This window comes from Salarias fasciatus, chromosome 1, assembly GCF_902148845.1.
Source record: "Salarias fasciatus chromosome 1, fSalaFa1.1, whole genome shotgun sequence".
In the NCBI taxonomy this organism is placed as follows: Eukaryota; Metazoa; Chordata; class Actinopteri; order Blenniiformes; family Blenniidae; genus Salarias; species Salarias fasciatus.
In genome coordinates this window covers 34805036-34824250 of record NC_043745.1, presented here as the reverse complement: position 1 = coordinate 34824250, position 19215 = coordinate 34805036, and the positions used below count along the sequence as shown (strand labels likewise).

At 41.4% G+C, this 19215-nt stretch overlaps 1 protein-coding gene across 1 annotated transcript in view; it reads right to left on the bottom strand.

The window, feature by feature from the left end:
* LOC115391399 (protein kinase C-binding protein NELL1) overlaps positions 1 to 19215 on the bottom strand; it is a 314577-nt gene that overhangs the window by 59321 nt on the left and 236041 nt on the right. The window contains exon 14 of the mRNA XM_030095681.1: positions 16114 to 16236. Coding sequence (XP_029951541.1) covers positions 16114 to 16236 — 123 coding nt within the window. The remainder of the gene's footprint in view (positions 1 to 16113; positions 16237 to 19215) is intronic.

The window sequence follows — 19215 nt, the reverse complement described above, 5'->3', positions numbered from 1 at the left end:
TACTTTTGCCACTGCTTGCGCTCCAGCTTGACTTCATATCCTCAGAATGACAGATTCTATTATCTTGGAAGAGTAGATTAAAGAGTATGACCAAAGGAGGGGGAGTTAGCATGACATGTGTGATCTGAATGTTAATCCTAGAATCATTTGGTAACAGAAGAGAAATGGGCAAAGAAAGACCGATCGAGGTCTTTTGTAGGGTCTGTCAAGTCAAACAGGGCTCGCGTCAAATCAGTCCGAGGTGAATGCAAGCAAAGGAACAAAGGAGAAGTACTCTTTCCAGTAGACCGTCCTGGAGTAAACACAACCTAACATGAGAAAACAAAACCAAGACATCTGTTGTTACCAGTCAGTTTGTTGTTTTTAGTAGATCACTGGGCAAAATGCATGCAAACTGAAAACACAGTCTAAAGGCAGGACCATGCTCTCCAGCACGCGGTTTGCAGGGATTTGGAATATCAAGCCAAGAGAGCATTTTTATTATAATATTGCAGAATATTTGACTTGCTATTTTCATTTCAATACATAATTTTGAAATTCTAGTGTGACAGCCGTACTTTTTCCAACTGACAGCGATGCCCTTAATCCACGTGTAAGAAAATAGCATTGAAAGACAGAGATCGGCAGTTTTAGTTTCAGAACACAGTCAAACAGTTACATTTTTGATGCTTCAGTAATGTTCCTTTGTGTTTCTTTAAATTTACTTAATGGTGGTTGTTGGCACAAATTCTTAGCCGTAAAGCAAGCTGCTAAACCGCACCAAGAGGATTCACACAAAACGACAAAGTCAGACAACTCCAACCGTTGAGAACCTACAATGTTTACACTCAGTCTATATTGAGGATTTATGGTCAAAACGTAATCACTCGTGCACACGGACACACACGCACACAGTTTAGTCAAAAATGTTCTCCCAAAAATACCCCTGTGAAACATACTTTCTTCTCACAGCCCCATACAGAACATTTGTGACTGCACACGGCACCAAACGATCAGAAAACAAACCTTTTAGTGGAAGATGACTAAGAACAGTAGCAGGCTAATGGATGTGATGCATGAAATCATGAAATAGCTTGATGGATGGAAAGAGCTTCAGTTAAAAAAAAAAAAAATCCTGCTGGATGGAAGTGTGTGCAAAAACACAACTGTGTGCTGAAGATGCAACAATGGATTTATATATGACCTCAATCCTAAAGATGCAGTTTCAAATATTGGAATTTTAAACATATGCAAGTCTTTTTATTGATCAATTCATCTTTTCAAATCAATGTGAAATGAAAAACTTTGCTTAGTATTTTGATCCATATTTTGATTGGTTAATGTCTATATTTTTTTATGTTTTTTAGCCACTTGTATGAATATGTTTGAAAGAAAAGCAGAAACTAAGCTGAAGTAATAAGAAGAAGATGTATAAATTTAAAACCCGTCTCTTTTTCCAATCAATCATCACGTGGCAAACATTAACTGGTGGTTCACGCCATGTCTGAATGATTTTTATCTGTTTTCATCTGTGGGGGAGTGGAGGGGGCATGAACCCATTAGAGCGGCGAGGTGGGGGGAGAGGCGGGCGCGCCCTTGGCAGCTGGATGTGAGGAGCCTTCATAGCAGTGAGCGACAGCAGAAGTGACACCCCCCCCCCCGACATTTGAACGTGTTACACGTACGCATGCACACACACACACACACACACACACACAGACACACAAAGGCAGCTGACGCCGCTGTTTCCCCCCCAAAAAAAACCTCACCGACAAGATGGAGTTTGCTGCTGAGAGGCGAGATGTGGCGACAAAATTACCCATGACCCACGCTGCTGGAGCAGGGAGGAGGGGTGTGCACCACACAGAGTCAAATTATGTTTTAAGAGGAAGACTGCGCTTAAACCAGTTGTTTACAGTTTCTATTTTGGTCTCTCGCGGCAGTGAAACATTCCACTTTCGGCTACAAAAGAAGAATCTATGTTTTATTTATGCTGCTTCAACAATAAAACCGAAGCCGGCACGCCAAAACCACACAAACAACATTTGAGATATGAAACGCCGCCTCCACTGCAACATAATGGAGATAAATGGAATTTAGACGGTGGAGCGCTGAGAGATTAAAGAGCAAAGTATCTCTCCAGAGTCAGCAGTGGATTAAAGATTCAATTACCGCACAAGATGTTGAAACTGTAAGAAGAAAAGCTCACAACCTGAAGAGATAAGAGGTTTTTCTTTCCCTTTTTTTTTTTTTTTTTTCCGTGTTAATGTGGATGACGTGAAAGTAATAGTTACCGTAGGTTATCGGCCTCAAACAGCTTCGGACCAGCTGTCAGCTTGTCTTTAACAAATCTTACACTGTCGGTTGCAGATTTGTACCGTTTGTTGAAGAACTGACCAAGTGCACCCTGCATTGAGGCAAACACAACTGACCAGCATTCCAGCACCATCAGCGTTAGTATAGATATTCCAGCTTAATATAACACAGACTCCTTTCAAATATGCTTCTATTACAACCGAGTTTCCACAAATAGCAACGAAAACGCCTTCAAGATGATGCTGAGTCGTCAATCTGTCAGCCTGACAGGCAGCACATGGAGTAGATGGCGGACGGATGAGCAGAGGGAAATAGATGATAAGAGAAGAAAGAGGAGAAGTGAGATGACTGAAGTGACAGCTGAGAAGTCTGCGTTAAAACAGGCTGGGGCTGGGACGCTGACGTGGATATGCATACGGGTGAGTGTATGTGTGTGTGTGTGTGTGTGTCAGGCCAGTCGAACTCCTCTAAGGGGAGCAGCAGCTTGTATTAAAGGCATATGATGAGAAGAGGGACCATCGTATTATCCTCTCAGGAGGAGGTTGATGCTTTTGTTCTCGCCAGTTTGTAAACACCCTAATGTCTTATTTTACTGACCCGTGCTGCCATAGCTGACAAAAATGGAAAGACAGGCGAGCCGTGCTATTGCCAAGGCTCTTGGGACGGCGTTTGTTGTATGTCGACCATTGTGTTCCAGATTGAAATCCATCTGTCCACACGTTTATTTTCTATCCACTCAATCCACCCTGAGGGTCATGGCAGCAATACGGAGTCCAGAGAGAACCAGACGTTCACGGTTCGAAGCCTAAATTCAGTCCTGGGAGAGCCCAAACCATTCCCAGCTCAAACTACAAATGTAATTCCTCCAGCAGATCTCGGACCGACCCACCAGAGTGCATTTATCTCCACCGGCTCCTGGAAATGTCTGAAGGTCAACGTCTCACCCCATCCTGAGGAGTGAAGCCAGCCACGAGCCCTTGACCTTGAGTTCATCACCACGAGGGAGATCAACTGTCCTTTCAGGTGTTTCTTTCTCTTATTTAAAAGCAAATCTGTCTTGTCCCAGTCTGATTCCACAATCCCTTCAATCATCACTACATAATAACACTCTGTGGTATAAAAACGTAACCTTCAACCAAACTATCAAAGCAATTAAGCCCCTTGTCATTTCTAAAGAAGGAAGAAATCTGCCCCGTTTGTACAACTATGTTTAAAGTGAAACTTTCACTTTCGCATTCAAACCACAACATTTTGAAAATGTTGTTCATGAAAATGGAAGAAACACTGAAAACAATGTCGGTTTTATATTAGGCCAGTAGTGGGTGCTTTTTTTTTTTTTTTTTTTTTTGTAATAAAACACCACATGGGCACAATACATACACTTTAAATCGTCTACGCGCAGGTGGAATCTAACTGTTTTCAAAAAGTTGAGTTTTGGTGAACTAAAAAGAGATGGGGTCAGAACATTTTTAGAAAGTTCCACCTCAGGGGCTGTTTTCAAAAATCTGCATTTCCAGTGACTCTGAGCAATAGTGTCGTGCAAATGGACAGTTGAAACGCAATGAAAGATTTCTGTTTTCACTGAACAAAGCATAGTTTAAAGCATGGCTACTAACCATTTCAGGAGTTCTATATAGTGTCATATTAACGAAAGAAAACCCCCAAAAAACTGCACTGTCCAGCTTTCATGCACAGCACCAGAACCAAAGATCTCTGAAACTAAGCTGTCTTCAATGCAGTTAATGTTAAAGCTCCCCAAAGAATCCCAGTACTCTGACCTTTCTTACTTTTTTTTTTTTTTTTGCCTGACAGGTGAACCTTTTCAACTTTTAATGTGGACCGAAATAAAATATTTAGTGTGGCTTACTTTTGCTTCAAAAAAAAAAATCATTAGCCTCAAACCTTGTGCAGTTATACGCAGCTACTGTTTTCCATCTCTTCATGTGACTTATCTATTCGGCACTTTGTGCATATTTTTCCTCTGTTTTCTCCTCTTCTGTACCTGTCCGCAGGTATCGCCCAGCTCCAGAACCACAGCAACATTTTGATCTTGCAGTTACCCGCCCCACCAGCGTGCCCAGCGTTTGTTTCTGTCTGGTTTTTGATGCTGGCAGTCCTTCTTTTGGTCTGCGCCTGTCAAAGGTTTGTTCCTGCTAAAAGGGAGTTTTTCTCACTCGCATGGGAAAGCGTGAACTATTGAGCTTCCCTCTATACTGCGGTTAGGTCCTGACTTTAAAGTGCACTGAGATTACTCAGGCTATTGTTTAAGCTTTGCAAATACAAATTAACTCGACTAAATCTGATTACAGCTGCCAAATAGATGTGGGAGTACAAAAAGTACAAAATTTCCCACTGGCATACAACCAAGTGAAAATACAAAATGGAATCAAATTAAAGCACTTAAAGTAAAGCGGTAGTGTGTTTAAGTGCAATACAGGAGATAATGTAATTTCTTTCTTTGAATAAACTAGAGCAGTAATAACATCCTGAAAACTCAATGCATTTTGGTTTGGAGAATCAATTACGGCAGTACAGCAAAGCCAGAATTCAAATGTTGGCACAACATCCTGCAGCTTCTTTTTTGACCTTATCACAATCAATAAAAAAGGGGGGAAAAAACAGATTACAATTTGAATTAACCAAGTATGAACCAGCATTCTGAACACCAGGATGTCTGACATGTAAATATTGAGGCATATTCAGGTGGTTTTAGGGATAAAATCATAGCTAGGGATATCTTAAGATGGTTGGATAAGGGACTTAATTGTAGTAGTTGATGGGTTCTGGTGACTATGGTTCATTAAAATGCAACGAGTGCTGAAAAAAACCATATGAGGATATCAGATGTAGCCAGACACCACACCACAGTTCACACACCTAAATACAGCAAATCCGATCATGTCCTCTAATGAGGAACTGCCTATCCTCCACATTGTGTCTTGGATCTTATTTCGAATAATGAGGGTATAGATTAGTAACTATCAGAAGGAAGTTTCATTGTAAGGAACATGACCCGCATCTAAGTCTTTCCCCGTCAGTTAATTAGAAGAAGGCATACATCAAGGACCAGTCAGTAATATTCCTCACGTCTTGATTCAGTAATGATGCTCCAGTCTTCGTATGGATGGAAGCAGAGCACCTACAGAGGATTTTATCCTAACAGGGCATATTCATCTTGAGAATGCACCAGTGCAACATGAAGAGTGTGAGGAATTAACGATAGGAAAACCCAGCAAACAAGCTACAACTGGGCCAGCTGTATTAGTCTGATAATGAAAAGCAATTCTTCATTGACGTTACAAGAAGGTGCATGATTTGTGACTGGAACTAAAGTTCATGCAGGCAGCTCTGAGAATTTCAGTTTCATGTCACAAGTGTTTCAGGCCCATTTGAATGTGTAATTAAAAAAAATATTGCCAACAGTAAATCCTCAGTATTGGCTCTGAGTAAACATTGTTGGTTTGAGTTTGAGTTAATTTATTCGGCACACATAAAAAATGGTGCAAGCAGGGAACGAAGTTCAAAGGGCTTGTACAAAGGTTCCACCCCTTTCAATGAACCCGTCAAATTCAAGTGTGTTTAGTGTTTCGAAGCGGGCAGCCTCTCTGCCTAGAGTTATTGCCACAGTCAAAATTCTGTGTCTGGTCATGGAGAACACATGTAGAGAAATTCAATCATCCATCCATTTGGAGACCAGTGTCTTGCTCAAGGGCACTTTGACATATAGACATGGGGAAAAAGCAATCGAACCTGCAACCTTGTTATTATAAGATGAGCCACTGTGCTGGCAGAGCCACACCTGCCACATGGGTGTGGGCTTCTCCAGGTTGAAGTAGTGTTTTCAAAACGTCGCATTTTCTACCATTTAAACAGACAGTTTTCTAAAAGACTTTGCCTTGCCAATTTCAAAAAGTTGCCTTTACAGTTGCTCAGTGTTGCTGTGTGAACAGACACCCAAAACGACACCGTTTTCACTTGTTCACTCAATACGTCGTCGTGTAAACGGGGCACAAATACAGTCACCTCATATTAGTGCCTCGAGCGTTGTGACAGTTAGAGACAGAAACTGTTACAGGAGTTAAAAATAAATATTTCAGCCTGCATTGTGAGATGTGAACAGATTTACTGCAGTTAAAACCAGTCTGAGAGGTTTACCCTTGTTCCAATTCTCATCACTGACAAATTTCTGTTAGTGGAGGAGCATTCTTTTCACAGATTTGGTGCTGCAAAGTATCACTGGCACAAGAATGATTGAGAAAAAAACACCACAGAGTTGATAGAATGAGGACATCATGCCAGATTTTTCTTTTTTTTTTTTTTTTGCTTGGTGCATTAAATTACATTACGAGAGTGAATGTGAGCTGAATGCAATGGAGGATGTTTCCCTTTGCTGCACAGCGGCTGTATCTAACAGTGTCGGTGTGGACTAAAAATAATTGCCTCAAATGATAATTGCTACAAAGCTTCAAAAACAAGTAGTTTTTTTTTTCTTCCCCTTTTTGATAATTTTTCCCCCTGCATTTGCAATTAATCATAGCTTCAGATGCTGTGGTTTTCACCCAATTAAATGTTGTAAAACACTATGCCCTCAAGCACCGAACTACACAGAAGAAAACCCACTAAATGTGTTGTTCCTATCTAAAAGGGATGAAGGGGAGCAATAATTATGTAAACAGAAAATTAAATGCTTCTTGTAGAGGAAATGAAGGCTGATCACCCCCTCTGCCTGTTCCCCTACAGCAAACAGCCCCTCCCAGTATCTCTCTGAATACATTAGCCCGGGTTTCGCTGTTAGCTGGTTGCAACATGGTTCCTCTGTGATTAGCTCAGATAGCAAAATGAGAAAAGCACGAGTCAATGCCTTTGTCCCCCGTGCCGCTGTGGATTCACTACTCAAATCCTCTATTTAAAGCCCCTTTGTCTATACAAACCAGTCCTAAGGAATGAAACGGACCATTAACAAGATTAGCTCACTCATTTTGCTACTGACAAAGCCTCTGCAATAGGCCGCTGATCATTAGGCTGGCAGAAGGAACAATGCTGATCTATAATCTAATGCCGCGCTCCGATTGAACTATTGTGGCCATTTATTGTGCTCTGAGGGAGATGACATAATGGTAGCCCCTTTTCTTTCCCAAGAGCAGTGCAATACAAAAGAGAGAGGAAGAACGGGAAGGGGGGGCCACAAGTGTAAGTTAAGGCACAGGGAGTCTTAACCCCCTCATTTCTTCTCACTTCAAGTCAGCACGATCGATCAAATGCAGTAAAATAGGCTCTTGAGATGGAGGCTGTTCTTTATGTGCCCCTGCGATCAACCCAGTTTCAGCAGAAAGGAGGGGAGGCAGCTTCGGGCCTGCCTGGAGCTGTGCATATTGTTCAGGAATCGCTGAAAATTAAACTCTTTACTGCATATGTGATTAGCGAATGCACTGACTCTGGGTTTCCAGTGTACTCGTATTGTAATTCAGCACTGACAAAAATCCCCCTGCAAAACTGTAAAGCACAGCCATCCATGATCATCATCTTAAATTGTGTTCTTAAATCGTGCCTTTGAGCCACGGCTGGAGTACGAGCCTCCACAATAGCAGCTCTTCTCTGCCTATTGTCTGTTTGCATAAAAATCAGCAGCAGGCAAATCCATTGTGCTAACAGTCAATAAAAGGGGGCACAGCATTGCTGCAGCAACAATATTAACTGTAATTACTCTACTGTAATAGAAAGAGATGTGAGGTATAATCACCACTCCGTCAATGAGGGAGCAGAAGTAGGTCGGCCGCGTTGCGCTGAGTGATTGTGGCGAATGCGTCTGGCCTCAGCGGGCTCCCCCGAGACCGCCGAGGCACGGATCCAGACGGAGAGGGTAGAAATCACCCCACTGAGAATCGTGCCGAAGCCACATCACACATCTGCTGCAGGATCCTATCAAGGGAAATCTATCAGGTTCACCTGGTTGTAGTCTACTGGTTTCTGACAAATCAAATCTTTACAGGTCAGTAATAAGTATCACCTGGTGCAATAATATGAAAGAGGTAAGAAATAAAAAAAACAAACAAACAGCGTTCCGTCGAGATGACCTCATGAAGCATATGCACTGTCTTAAGACAGTATTACGATCAGTGGTTATGAAGGCAGGTAATGACAGTGAGAGGAAGCTGGAGTTCTGCAGAAAAGGTCACACATGCACGGGAGAGTTAAACCACACAGACCCACATTCAAAGCGGGACCTACTTGCTGTGAAAAGGGTTCCTACGATCACCATGTTCATTGTTAGTAGGACAAGGAAGGTCAACCTGCTCTGCCCTGTTGCCTTAATCTTCCATCTTCATATATGTTATTGATAGGGGACTACGAGGAGAAATAAAGCCCACAACAGCTTTTTACTAATTGTTCTGTCTGGACATTAAATAATGGACAAACTAAACACTGGCTCTGAAGTGAATGTTTGTATTTGACTTTCTGAGGCCTCGTATAATCGACGATTTCAAGAGAAAATGCAAAACTTTTGTTGCGTTTTGGGACTATGCTTACAACAATAATGGAGCACAGAGTCACTGGAAATGATTAACAAGCACATTGTTGAAATGTAAGAGGATGCTGGGAATAATGTATGCTCACAGAAAATAACCAAAACCTACATAGAAAGACCTTCATCACCATTGAATAAGTGCTTTCCCAGTATAAAGTGAGAGTGCTAATTTACTGCATTTTCACTAGTCAAGTTTTGATTCATCAAGATGACCTAAATCACGTTCTTTTTTTGTTTTTTATTTTTAATTTATTTAAATTTTCGGTTATGTTTGATTCAAACTAATCACACACCGAGCCCTCGAGACTGAACTTATGGATCACTGCAGCAGATGTACAGGCACTATTTCCTCTTCCTACAATACCTATGTACATTGAATATTCAGGTGATTCTGGCTTGTTCCAACTAATGCTGCCTTTAGCTGGTGTAGCCTGAAGCAGAAATACTGATTGAACCTCAGTGGTCTGGTTAGTTCACTTCTCCGTACATAGCACCAAATGGATTGCTTTTTTCTTTTCTTTTTTTCTCCTCAGACCCATCAAATTTGCAGTCGTCAGGCCGAGCCACCGCCGAGTGGAGTGGCATCACCTGAGGCCATTTCTCAGACTTCACACAGCTCTCTATGGAGCTGCACGTGCATCACTATTTCCCAAGCCGTGCGCAGACTCTGATAGAAAAATCAAGGTTCCCTTTAACATTCATGTCAACAGCCAAACAGACGAGGTCTTGATGAGGACTGATGCCGTGTGATGAACCGGTTTGTGCATGTGCCAGTGGTCTCCGGCTCGGGCCCAAGGGAACTACAGCACTGCATGTTCAGATGAGCCCATGCCTGAACAAAACAGTTTTCAGTACATCGGTCCTCCACAGAGCTGTATGGGTGAGCACATGTAAAGCAATATTCTCTCCTTTAACAATGACACGACTTTAGTTTGATTCACAACTTTAATTTTTTTGCTGAGTTTGCGTGTTTTCTTTCAAAGGCTCAGGTTTCTAGCAGTTCAATTCAATGGACTGGCACTCGGTGGACACAGGGACTTTGGCAGATGGGTGGATGAATTAGTTGTTTGTAGGTTTTTGAAGAGTTTGATGACATATTCATTTAAATCAGGTCCTCCAAAGCACACACACCCTACAAATGCAATGGGAGTGTTCATCCAGGGCCACGTTTGGAGACCACTGGTGCACGCCATGTCTAACAATTTATTTCAACCTTTTCAAAGGTCTATTGTGGCAAGACAGTTGACCTTCTAAAGAAAAGACCGCTGAATAGAAGTTAGACCCTCGAAATGAAAACGGTTACAGAAACAGTTCGTACCATACTGAGGGGCAACCTACAAGATTTATAATCAGTTATACTGTTGTTAAAATCTGCCATTTTATCACTGACTGTTGAAAAGAGTCACTCAAATTCAGTATAGCAGTGTGCGTATAAGTGGCCACAGCAGTCAAACACTGGAATATTAATTAAAACAGAGTGAAGAAGCTGTTATAATGATGTAATGTAAATAAATGCAAAGTATATTCAATAACAATAAGCAACCTCTTGAAATGCTGGCTCCCGTTATTTAGATGACGAAACGAATAATGTAGTGATTCATGAAATACAATTGATGCCATAATGAGCAAATAACATGTCAACTTTGACACATACTTGAAAAGAAAAAACATTCAATCTCACAAAGGTCAAGATTTCAAGTCAAATTAAAATAGATTTCACAGGTTTTAAACGAAATCCTCCAAAGTGTGCATGTCAATAGTTGCTAGTATCCTCACAAATAATATAAAGTGACACATCTTGACTTTGTAAATGAAGCATTAAGTCCTTGAAAACCAGTCCAAGTGCAGCCTGAGCATGTTAGGTCCAGGCTTTGTCACTAAAAGGTCACTCACCACCTGCTCAGCCATTACCACACAGTTCATCGTCTACATTTTTGTCTCAGAAAACCAATCCTGCCATCTGCATCATGGACTCATTTCTCAACGCAGGCTAAACACACTTTTTTTTTCCTTACCTTATTAACATTAGGCGGGACAGGCTGAGAAGTTGCAGTCACACTCACACTAATTCCCTTATTCCTAAGAGGGCAGTGGTGATGTATGAGGGGAATGAGATGGGAGACACAGGTCGATTGGCCAACACTGTCGCCATCACACAGTAATGAGATCTCAGGGGGAGGGAAAAATAGAGACAGATTCCTCCAGCTCCCCGCTCACATAATACTAATTGGCCGGCATAGGATAGGTGGGTTGCACAAAGTTTTAATGACATTATTAAAAACCATTTCCTTTTTCTATCTATGACAAATATCATCAGTGTGTAGTGTACAGTGTCAGGTCGTCTCTGTGAATTGGCTGATCGTACAACACCTCCACATGTGGGCTCTGGGCTGAATTTAACAGGCTGAAACTCTGGGGATTGAAGAAGCGGAATGTCACATGCATTAGCAACTCTGTTGGACGACATTAGGACAATTTTGGTAAGTAATAAGTAGACTGCCATGTAAATGGCCCTGATCTCGCATTCAATCAGAAACTTCAGCATAAACTTCAACACTCTCACACAGCGCCGGCGCTTGCACTTCATATTTCTGCAGCAGCAAGAAAATATTATTACGAGCAAATGGATAAAATTCCCTTAGTGAAAATCAAATTTCATCGTCCGACCGTGCGAATGCCCGTGTACTCACCATTCTTAATGTTTAAAGCATACTGTTCTCTGTGCACGTGTGTGTTGTTTCATTACAAAAACAAACAGCAGCACCCACTATTCTCCCTACATGAAAACAACATTGTTTTTGGCGTTTATGCCGTTTGCATGGAAATTTACGTCGTTTTCAAATGTTGTCATGTAAAGGTGAAAAAAAGGTTGTGCATACGTTGTTTAGTTTTACAATGTAGAAATGCACAATGTTTTATCAATATTTTTACCAAATTCTCATTGAAAATGTTAGAACTGAGCACAGACTGTGTTGAAGACGAAAGCAGCGAATTTCTGACGGCAGTCCAGCTGTTTAAGAGCAGATATCGATGCTTGAAACCAGACTGGATTTTCTAGTTTCTGTTTACTTTACTTATTTACTCATAAAGGTCCAAAATATTGAAAGAAGTGTAACAAAATGAATGGTCCCTGGTCTCCCCTATATCAGGAGAGAGAAAAAAAAAATCATTTCCACCACATTCAGTGATTCCTATCTATTAATATCCAAAAAATATCTGTATTCCGAGCGTTGTTTTACACGTCCACCTCGCAGAGCTATAATTTCCACCGTGACGATGTCTTCTGGAGGGGAAAATGTGCAGGTAACACTGCAGTTTAGGTTGTACTTTCTGGAAAAGTGATTCTGTGAGTGTGTGTGTGTGTGAGTGTGTGTGTTGCATGGATGTGTAGGCAATCTGGAGGCTGAAAGTGTGTGGAAGGCACTTTGCAAATTACATTGATCCCTCCCTAGACCTGCCTCCTACCTGCTGCCCATCCTAATGCCTGTTTCACACATCGGTGCAGAGAGTTGACACCTATTGCTACTTCTTTTATCCCTCTCGTCATTTTCGTCTCTGTAGATGTATTTACCTCCGACAGTATTCTCTTTTATTGCAATCCTTTTACATTTCGATTTTGCCCTCTTTCATTGCATTATCTGAGCGATTAAGAGTGAAATTCCGTCTCTCCCACGCACCGCAGCACACACCGACGTCCACCTACAGCAACATATGACACACTCGTCCTTCATTAGTATGACCAACATGCTTACCTCCGTCCTGTTCCTCTAATTACAACATTATTAGTTTTCAGGGTGATGAGCTGCACTGCAGATGTTGAACACGGCTTAATGAGAGTAATTCGTGGTGGAACATGGCAAGAGGGTCAACGCTGAAAGAATAACAACACATCTTCACAGGACACACACAACTGTCCGAAAAGCAGACATGCATGTGACGTTTCAGCACCATTCCAAAGGAACTTTATTCAGACTATATTTGCTTTATTAAATCGCAATGTGAAAATATAAGTATGATGGGAGCCGCTTCACAGCAGCTGTTATCTAAAGATCAGATATTTTTCTCTGGGAGTTCATGGTGATCATACTGAAATAGCCTGATTATGCCTGATAATAGCCCCATCTTTTGGACAACAGCCATGCACATGAACAATTGAGAGAGAGAGAAAAAAAAAAAAACTGGCCTGCGAGAGCGTGCACGCCTCTGTGGATCTCTTTGTTTACGAATTAAACACTTCACGAGTGGAGCTGCATGCTAATCATTGTCTTTATGAGTTCTGGCTTATTTGTACAGATGACTCTTTGAAAACGGCTTTTAGTTTATTTGTCCTTCAAATATTTCTAAAACGAAAGAGGGAACTTGTGATGCATGTGCCGTGACTGATACAGAGGTATGTGTTTCCTGGAGAAAGGTTAAAATAAAAGGTGGTTAGATATCTGTCTGCTATTACATAAGAAGCTGTGCAGACGATCCTCTCATTTTTATCCCACCTGACTCGTGTATCCGGCTCTTCTCTCTCACAGGCCGTCCTCTTTTTCTCTTTCATGGCAGCTTCATAATCACCATGATTTTCCCTACATAGCCATCGTGTCCCCGACATGCATGATCAAACCATCCCTTCTCACACGTTTCCGTCAAACAATCCAGCTGTTTGTGAACTGGTGGGTCGCAACCCGATAATGGGTAGTCGGCCTGTCTTCAGCAGATAACAGGCCTTTAAGATAAATTCAGTCTCCTTTAACAGTAGGAGGTGATAATGCTTTGCAACATGAGTTTACAGTATAATTTCACAGTGTAGAACAAGGCCGACAAAGTGTATTTATTAATATGCCAATTGAGAAACATATATGATGAAGAATATGACGTTTGAGTTCTGTTATATAGATGACAAAAACACGAATACATGAAATGAAAAGCAGCAACCCACATTTCAATGGAAGTGGATTTTATTTCGTATTTGTGCACGCAACCATGATTGAGCCTGTTTAAAAAGTTCGGTTTGAATTATAATGGCACTATGGCTTTATGTATACAAGCAAATATCTCCCTATTCATAGTCCTATTTGCAGGAGATTTCATTTTTCATTCAAAATATCATACAAATGCATATTTTTGTGTGTTTACATACTATAAAATTGTCAGGTACAAACCGGGCTTATGACTGGAGAGTGATGTTCAGTTGACAGCCACTGAAACTAATGGAGTTCACGATCTTCTCCAATCTGCTCCTTCTGAGCGAAAGCTTCAACATCCTCAGCCTGTACGTTATTCTGATCTTTCTTCAAACCGTCTTCGGACAAAGTATTGAACCTCCTGATTCTTTGTGACCTTCAGTCCCTTCATCGCCCCCATTTCTCCTTTCTTAGTCCTGTTCATAAAGATAATCTCAGTGTCTGGGTTCTCTGGTTAAATATGTTTGACACTGGTTTAATTTAGGTTTGTTAAATGTCTTAACAGCAAGCTGAACAACAGCTGAGGAGCAATTTAGAATGCTGGGAGGCCTTCTTGACGACACCGAGCTTCTCTTCTCTCCTTCACACTCTCAGTATTTCCATTGTCACAATTACTTGCCACTCCCACGGCGTCTCCCCCTGGATCTCCCTGAAGGATCTCTGAACTGGAAGTTCCTGCTCCCATCAAGCATCTGCAGCTATCAGATGCCAGTTTGTTTCTTGCTCTTTGTCTCTCCTATCGTTCTCCTTCTGACCTCTGAGCCTGGTTCTGCAGTTTCCATCCTGTTAAAAGGGAGTTTTTCCTTAGCTTCAAATCACATTCTTCAAAGGTTGAAGAAGCTATGTGCATTTCAATAAAGTTTCAAATAACCACCAAATGCAAATGGCTATCATGGATGCACTGTTTTCAGTTTACTGCAGGTATTGGTGTCTTTCACTGCTGTATTCCCAAACGCCCTTCTCCCCCGACTGGTCAGCTTTTGAGTCGTTTCTGCTGTTGTGTCTGACAATCCTCAGGTGGCTCTAAGAGTCCAGCTGCCTGGATGATTCTCCCGCTTCTGCAGCTCTGATCACAGACCCTCCTGATGTTTGTGGAGCTTCGGGGACCTGAAGCTGTGATGCTGCTCTGACTTGTAGAATCTGCCAACCCTCTAATGAGTCTCCCCAGACCCTACAAGAGCCCTGTACGGCCTGTTATTGACTGTCCTGTTTTGTTTGTGTTAAACCTGCTGGAACGATCCCAGTGCGGCAGAATCCTGTGCAAATCTGTGGTGAAATATGTACCATATGGAGCTGGGCTGAGTGCATCTACAACTGGAGATTACAGGCCCCGAGTGCAGACACATACTTAATGTCAGCGTGCATGTAAGCAGCTGTGGACCTCCATGAATAGTCACCAGCATTAAAACGACCAGAGGGTCACAAAACTACAATGGAAAAACAAATGGTGCTGCTTTCAGCAACCAATGTTCTGTTTAGGCCCACATAAAAAATAATAAACGAAATTTAATAGGACTATTTTCCATTTTATTGTTTAATACAGCATCCACTGAATAAAGGATGTTTTCTGTTCTGTAGTGAAACTGAGGCACAGATGGCTATTATTTAATAACTGCTCCAACATTTTATTAAAGATTACATCCATGAATTTACCAGTTTGTGAAAATGTTCATTTATTTGGATAAGAACCATGTTATTTGGCAAGACAGTCATTGATTTAATTAGTTTACCAAGTATCATGTGAATGTTACATTTTGATAACCTACTTTAGTTGGCTTGTTTGTATTTTTTGCTGTATTTGTTTTGGGTGATTTATGTAGCGAGTGATTAAACTGTGCATCGGGTTCAGAAGCTCAACAGTTAACTCTGACTGTCAGTCCTTCTTCAGTAGCTCTTTTTGTGTTGTTGAAAAACATGACGGCTTACGGGTGACAAATATGTGAAATCCTTGTAAAGAAAGATATAATGCAAAGGAGAGCGAGAAAGAGAGAGAGAGAGAGAGATGGAGCTGTGTTGAACCACGCTTCAGTTCCGCCCTCCATCTGTATGATACAGCAGAGCCAACAGGACAGAGCTGCTGGCTGGGGGTTAGGTCAACAGGGAACAGGGTGAGGATTCAGAGAAAGGTACCACATGTGTGAAAACAGGCTGAAACTGTTTCAGAATCAATTTTCCTCATCTCTGTGGCAGCTGCTGCCTGGCTCGGTGACGTGGAGGGAGTGAACCAGATGAACCGTGCTGCTATGGAGCAGAGGATGAGCTACCATCAGAGGATGCGGAGGACGGTTTGGGTCTGCATTGGTGGTGTCTGGAGGGCTGTTCCAAGGGCAGGAGCTTTACCTCTGCAGATGGTGCCGTTGCCCACGTAGCCTGGCTTGCAGGTACACAGGTGTCCTCTGATGGTGTTGGTGCAGATGGCATTCTCATCACACAAATTTTGGCCACTGGCGCACTCGTCATGCTCTGTGGAGGAGAGTGAGAGAACGAATCACGATACAGTCAGAATAGCTGTGCATATTTTTTATTCTTGCAGCACAGCATAAAAGGTCATTCACTTTCTTACTGCGAGGTCATAGAAGCTCCACTACACCAGGATCTTAAAGGAGAACTCAGTTCCGGTCTGCAGCTGCAGTCTACAGGGATTTCAAACAGTTTCATAAGCACTTTTTCTCCTTTCAGGTGTAGCTTTTATGTTCCCGATCAATGTTGGAAGCAGCAGTTGCAACAGCTGATACTTGCCAGGTGTGCAGCCTGATTGCTCGGTATCAGCGTCAATTAGCCTAATGATCCTGGCTTACTGGGGACCAGAGGACTGTCGGAAAGTATTAACTCATAACAACATCATGTAAGAAACATTTAGAACCTTTCACGTGTTGAAATCAGTGGAGTGTACAGCAAATAATTGGAAATAAGTTGTGAATATAAGGGATTATTTTCCAAAATATGATGGTAGTATTAAAAAAACCAGAGAACTATTTAATCCACCCCTCTCAGTGGTTTGATCCAGCACAGCTGCATCTCACATAAACCTTCTCTTTCCACTCATCAAAAAAAAAAAAAAAAGAACTAATGCATTGTTAACTGAGCTGTGACTGTCTTTGTTTTTGCTGAGTAACACCCACCACTTAAAGGTTCATAGTTTTATACATAATGCTTTTGAGCTTTCTTGCGTGACTGTAGCTGCTTTTATTTTAATAGCTACACCATCCGCTGATGAATTTGATTGTCTCATTAAAAAAAAAAGAAGAAAAAGCCTTTGTTTGAGTTCTTTAAAGTTTTAATGCTTGTGCTCACACCACAATCATATATGGTTAAATACAGTGTAAGTAAAGGACGCAATGCTTGCAATGTCAGTGAAATACCGTAGTAATAGAGGTTTGTTCCTTGCTGTACCGTAGCGATAGTATGTTGTCATATTGTACCTCTAGTGGTCCTACATGGTTCTATGTACCAGTATACTTTGATACAAGTTGCTTCTTCATGTGAGTCGTATGAACAGCAAAACTGTATTTGATCAAGAAAATCCAGTATAACCAACCAACTGTCCATGAAACAAGCAAACAACCAACCAATCAAGCAAGCAAACAACCAACCATCAAACTGTAAATGAAATTACCAAACCAACCGACCTACTAACCAACTATCAATCTGTTCATGAGCGAGTCGGCAAGCCAGCCAACCACATGACCAACCCTTTCACTCTCTCACTGAAATAACTGAGGTTGAATGTTAGCACAATGTTCTTTTCAGCAACACCACTGACACTTGTATGACAGTGCTGCACACTGTGCTTTTTTCAGAGATAATGACACAAGGCAGCAGTCTTTGTCCCGACTTACATCACAAAGTAAATGAGAGCAGAGAATGTGGGACACAGAGATGAAGGGAGACACAGAGAGATTACATGAGTCTGTCTGTTGAGTGCATGTGGATTCTTTCGGAATAGTATATAACAATAACTTTAAAATTCTAAGAATATACAGTACCTGCTTCTGCTCAACACAGAGTCCTTGTGTGTAACGTAGCATGCATTCAAAAATTACATTTCATTTGACTCAAACGCAAGGTAACATGAAGATCAAAACAGTTACTAATTGACATTTATCTTGCTCAAACAATTTACAGCTGCAGACTTCCACAGAGAGAAGTAGAGCAATGCCATAACACTAAAAGAAGAAGAAAAAAAAGGCATTGCATGAGCTTTTTATGTAACCACATGATGGATACACTAAAGTCGGTGTCTTGTCAAAAACATTGCAAGCATAATTTGACATCTCTCCTCTTCTTTATAAATGGAAATGATAAAGTTTTTTTTACAACACAGAGCAAGGTCAGCAGTATGAAAATAAGGCTAGTTTTGTTTGAATGCTGACCTATTAATAATATGGTAGCACTCGACACTGCGCTGAAGCTACGCCAGGATCTCAGGGTCAGGGTTTTATATTCTGCAGGGTAACATGAATTGCTCTCTTGATTTGATCTGTCTGCTGTGATCTGGAAGGCAGGGAGAAAAGCAGGTGAGTTTAGTACTGCAGCCGAAGCGTGATTAAGCACAATGAGACCTTCCACTTCTATTTCACTCCAATGAATGGCAAAAGTTACAAATGCTCACAGCTCTGTCGCAAAACTTTAGCTTTAACTTCCAGGTGTGTGGAAAACGTAGTGGACTTTCCCAGATTATGATGGTTCTGCTGCATCTGCTGAAGCCTTTCAGGAATATTGAGATCATATGGTTTTGTTCAGAATGCTGCAACCTGCAGCTTGAAAAAAGGTGGCTCGAGTTAAGACAGTTTAAGATGTCATTTAGAGTTACTACAAATTATACCAGCGCCACATGTTCTTTTTTAGTAGTTTGCACTCTTCACAGTGATTGCATACCTGATTTGAGTTGGGGGGGGGGGGGGGGGGGGGGGGGATTTCCTGTGTGGAATTTGCATCTTTTCCCTGTGCATGTTTCCCAGTCCGAATACATTCAAAATTCAAAGAAGGTTCTACGCCTGCAGCAAAATCCACTTTTCCATTGCTCAACATGTTATAAAAGAGCATTAAGCCCCTTGAAAATCATGTTTCTCATCAATGTGAAATACTGTCCACACTCGCATCACACTTGCATTATTGAAAGACGATAAATATTTACCAAACAAGCATTTGCAGGGTTTCACTTTATTGATCCCAAACTCTGTCTCAACCATGCAAGTAGAATCGGATATATGCAAGTTTTTTTTTTTTCTTTCTTTTTCCCTGTCCTCACAATTGTATCCTGCATGTATACAACTTTCCATTCCCCTTCCCTTTTAAAAGCTAGATGTGGCTTCATATTAGCCAGAATAAACCCTGAAACACTGAAGAAACAGAAAATCCCTCGAGCTTTGAAGAGTGTACTCCTACTGTGTAACAAATAAACTGGGTCTGTGACACAGTTCACTTAGAGAAGGCAAAATA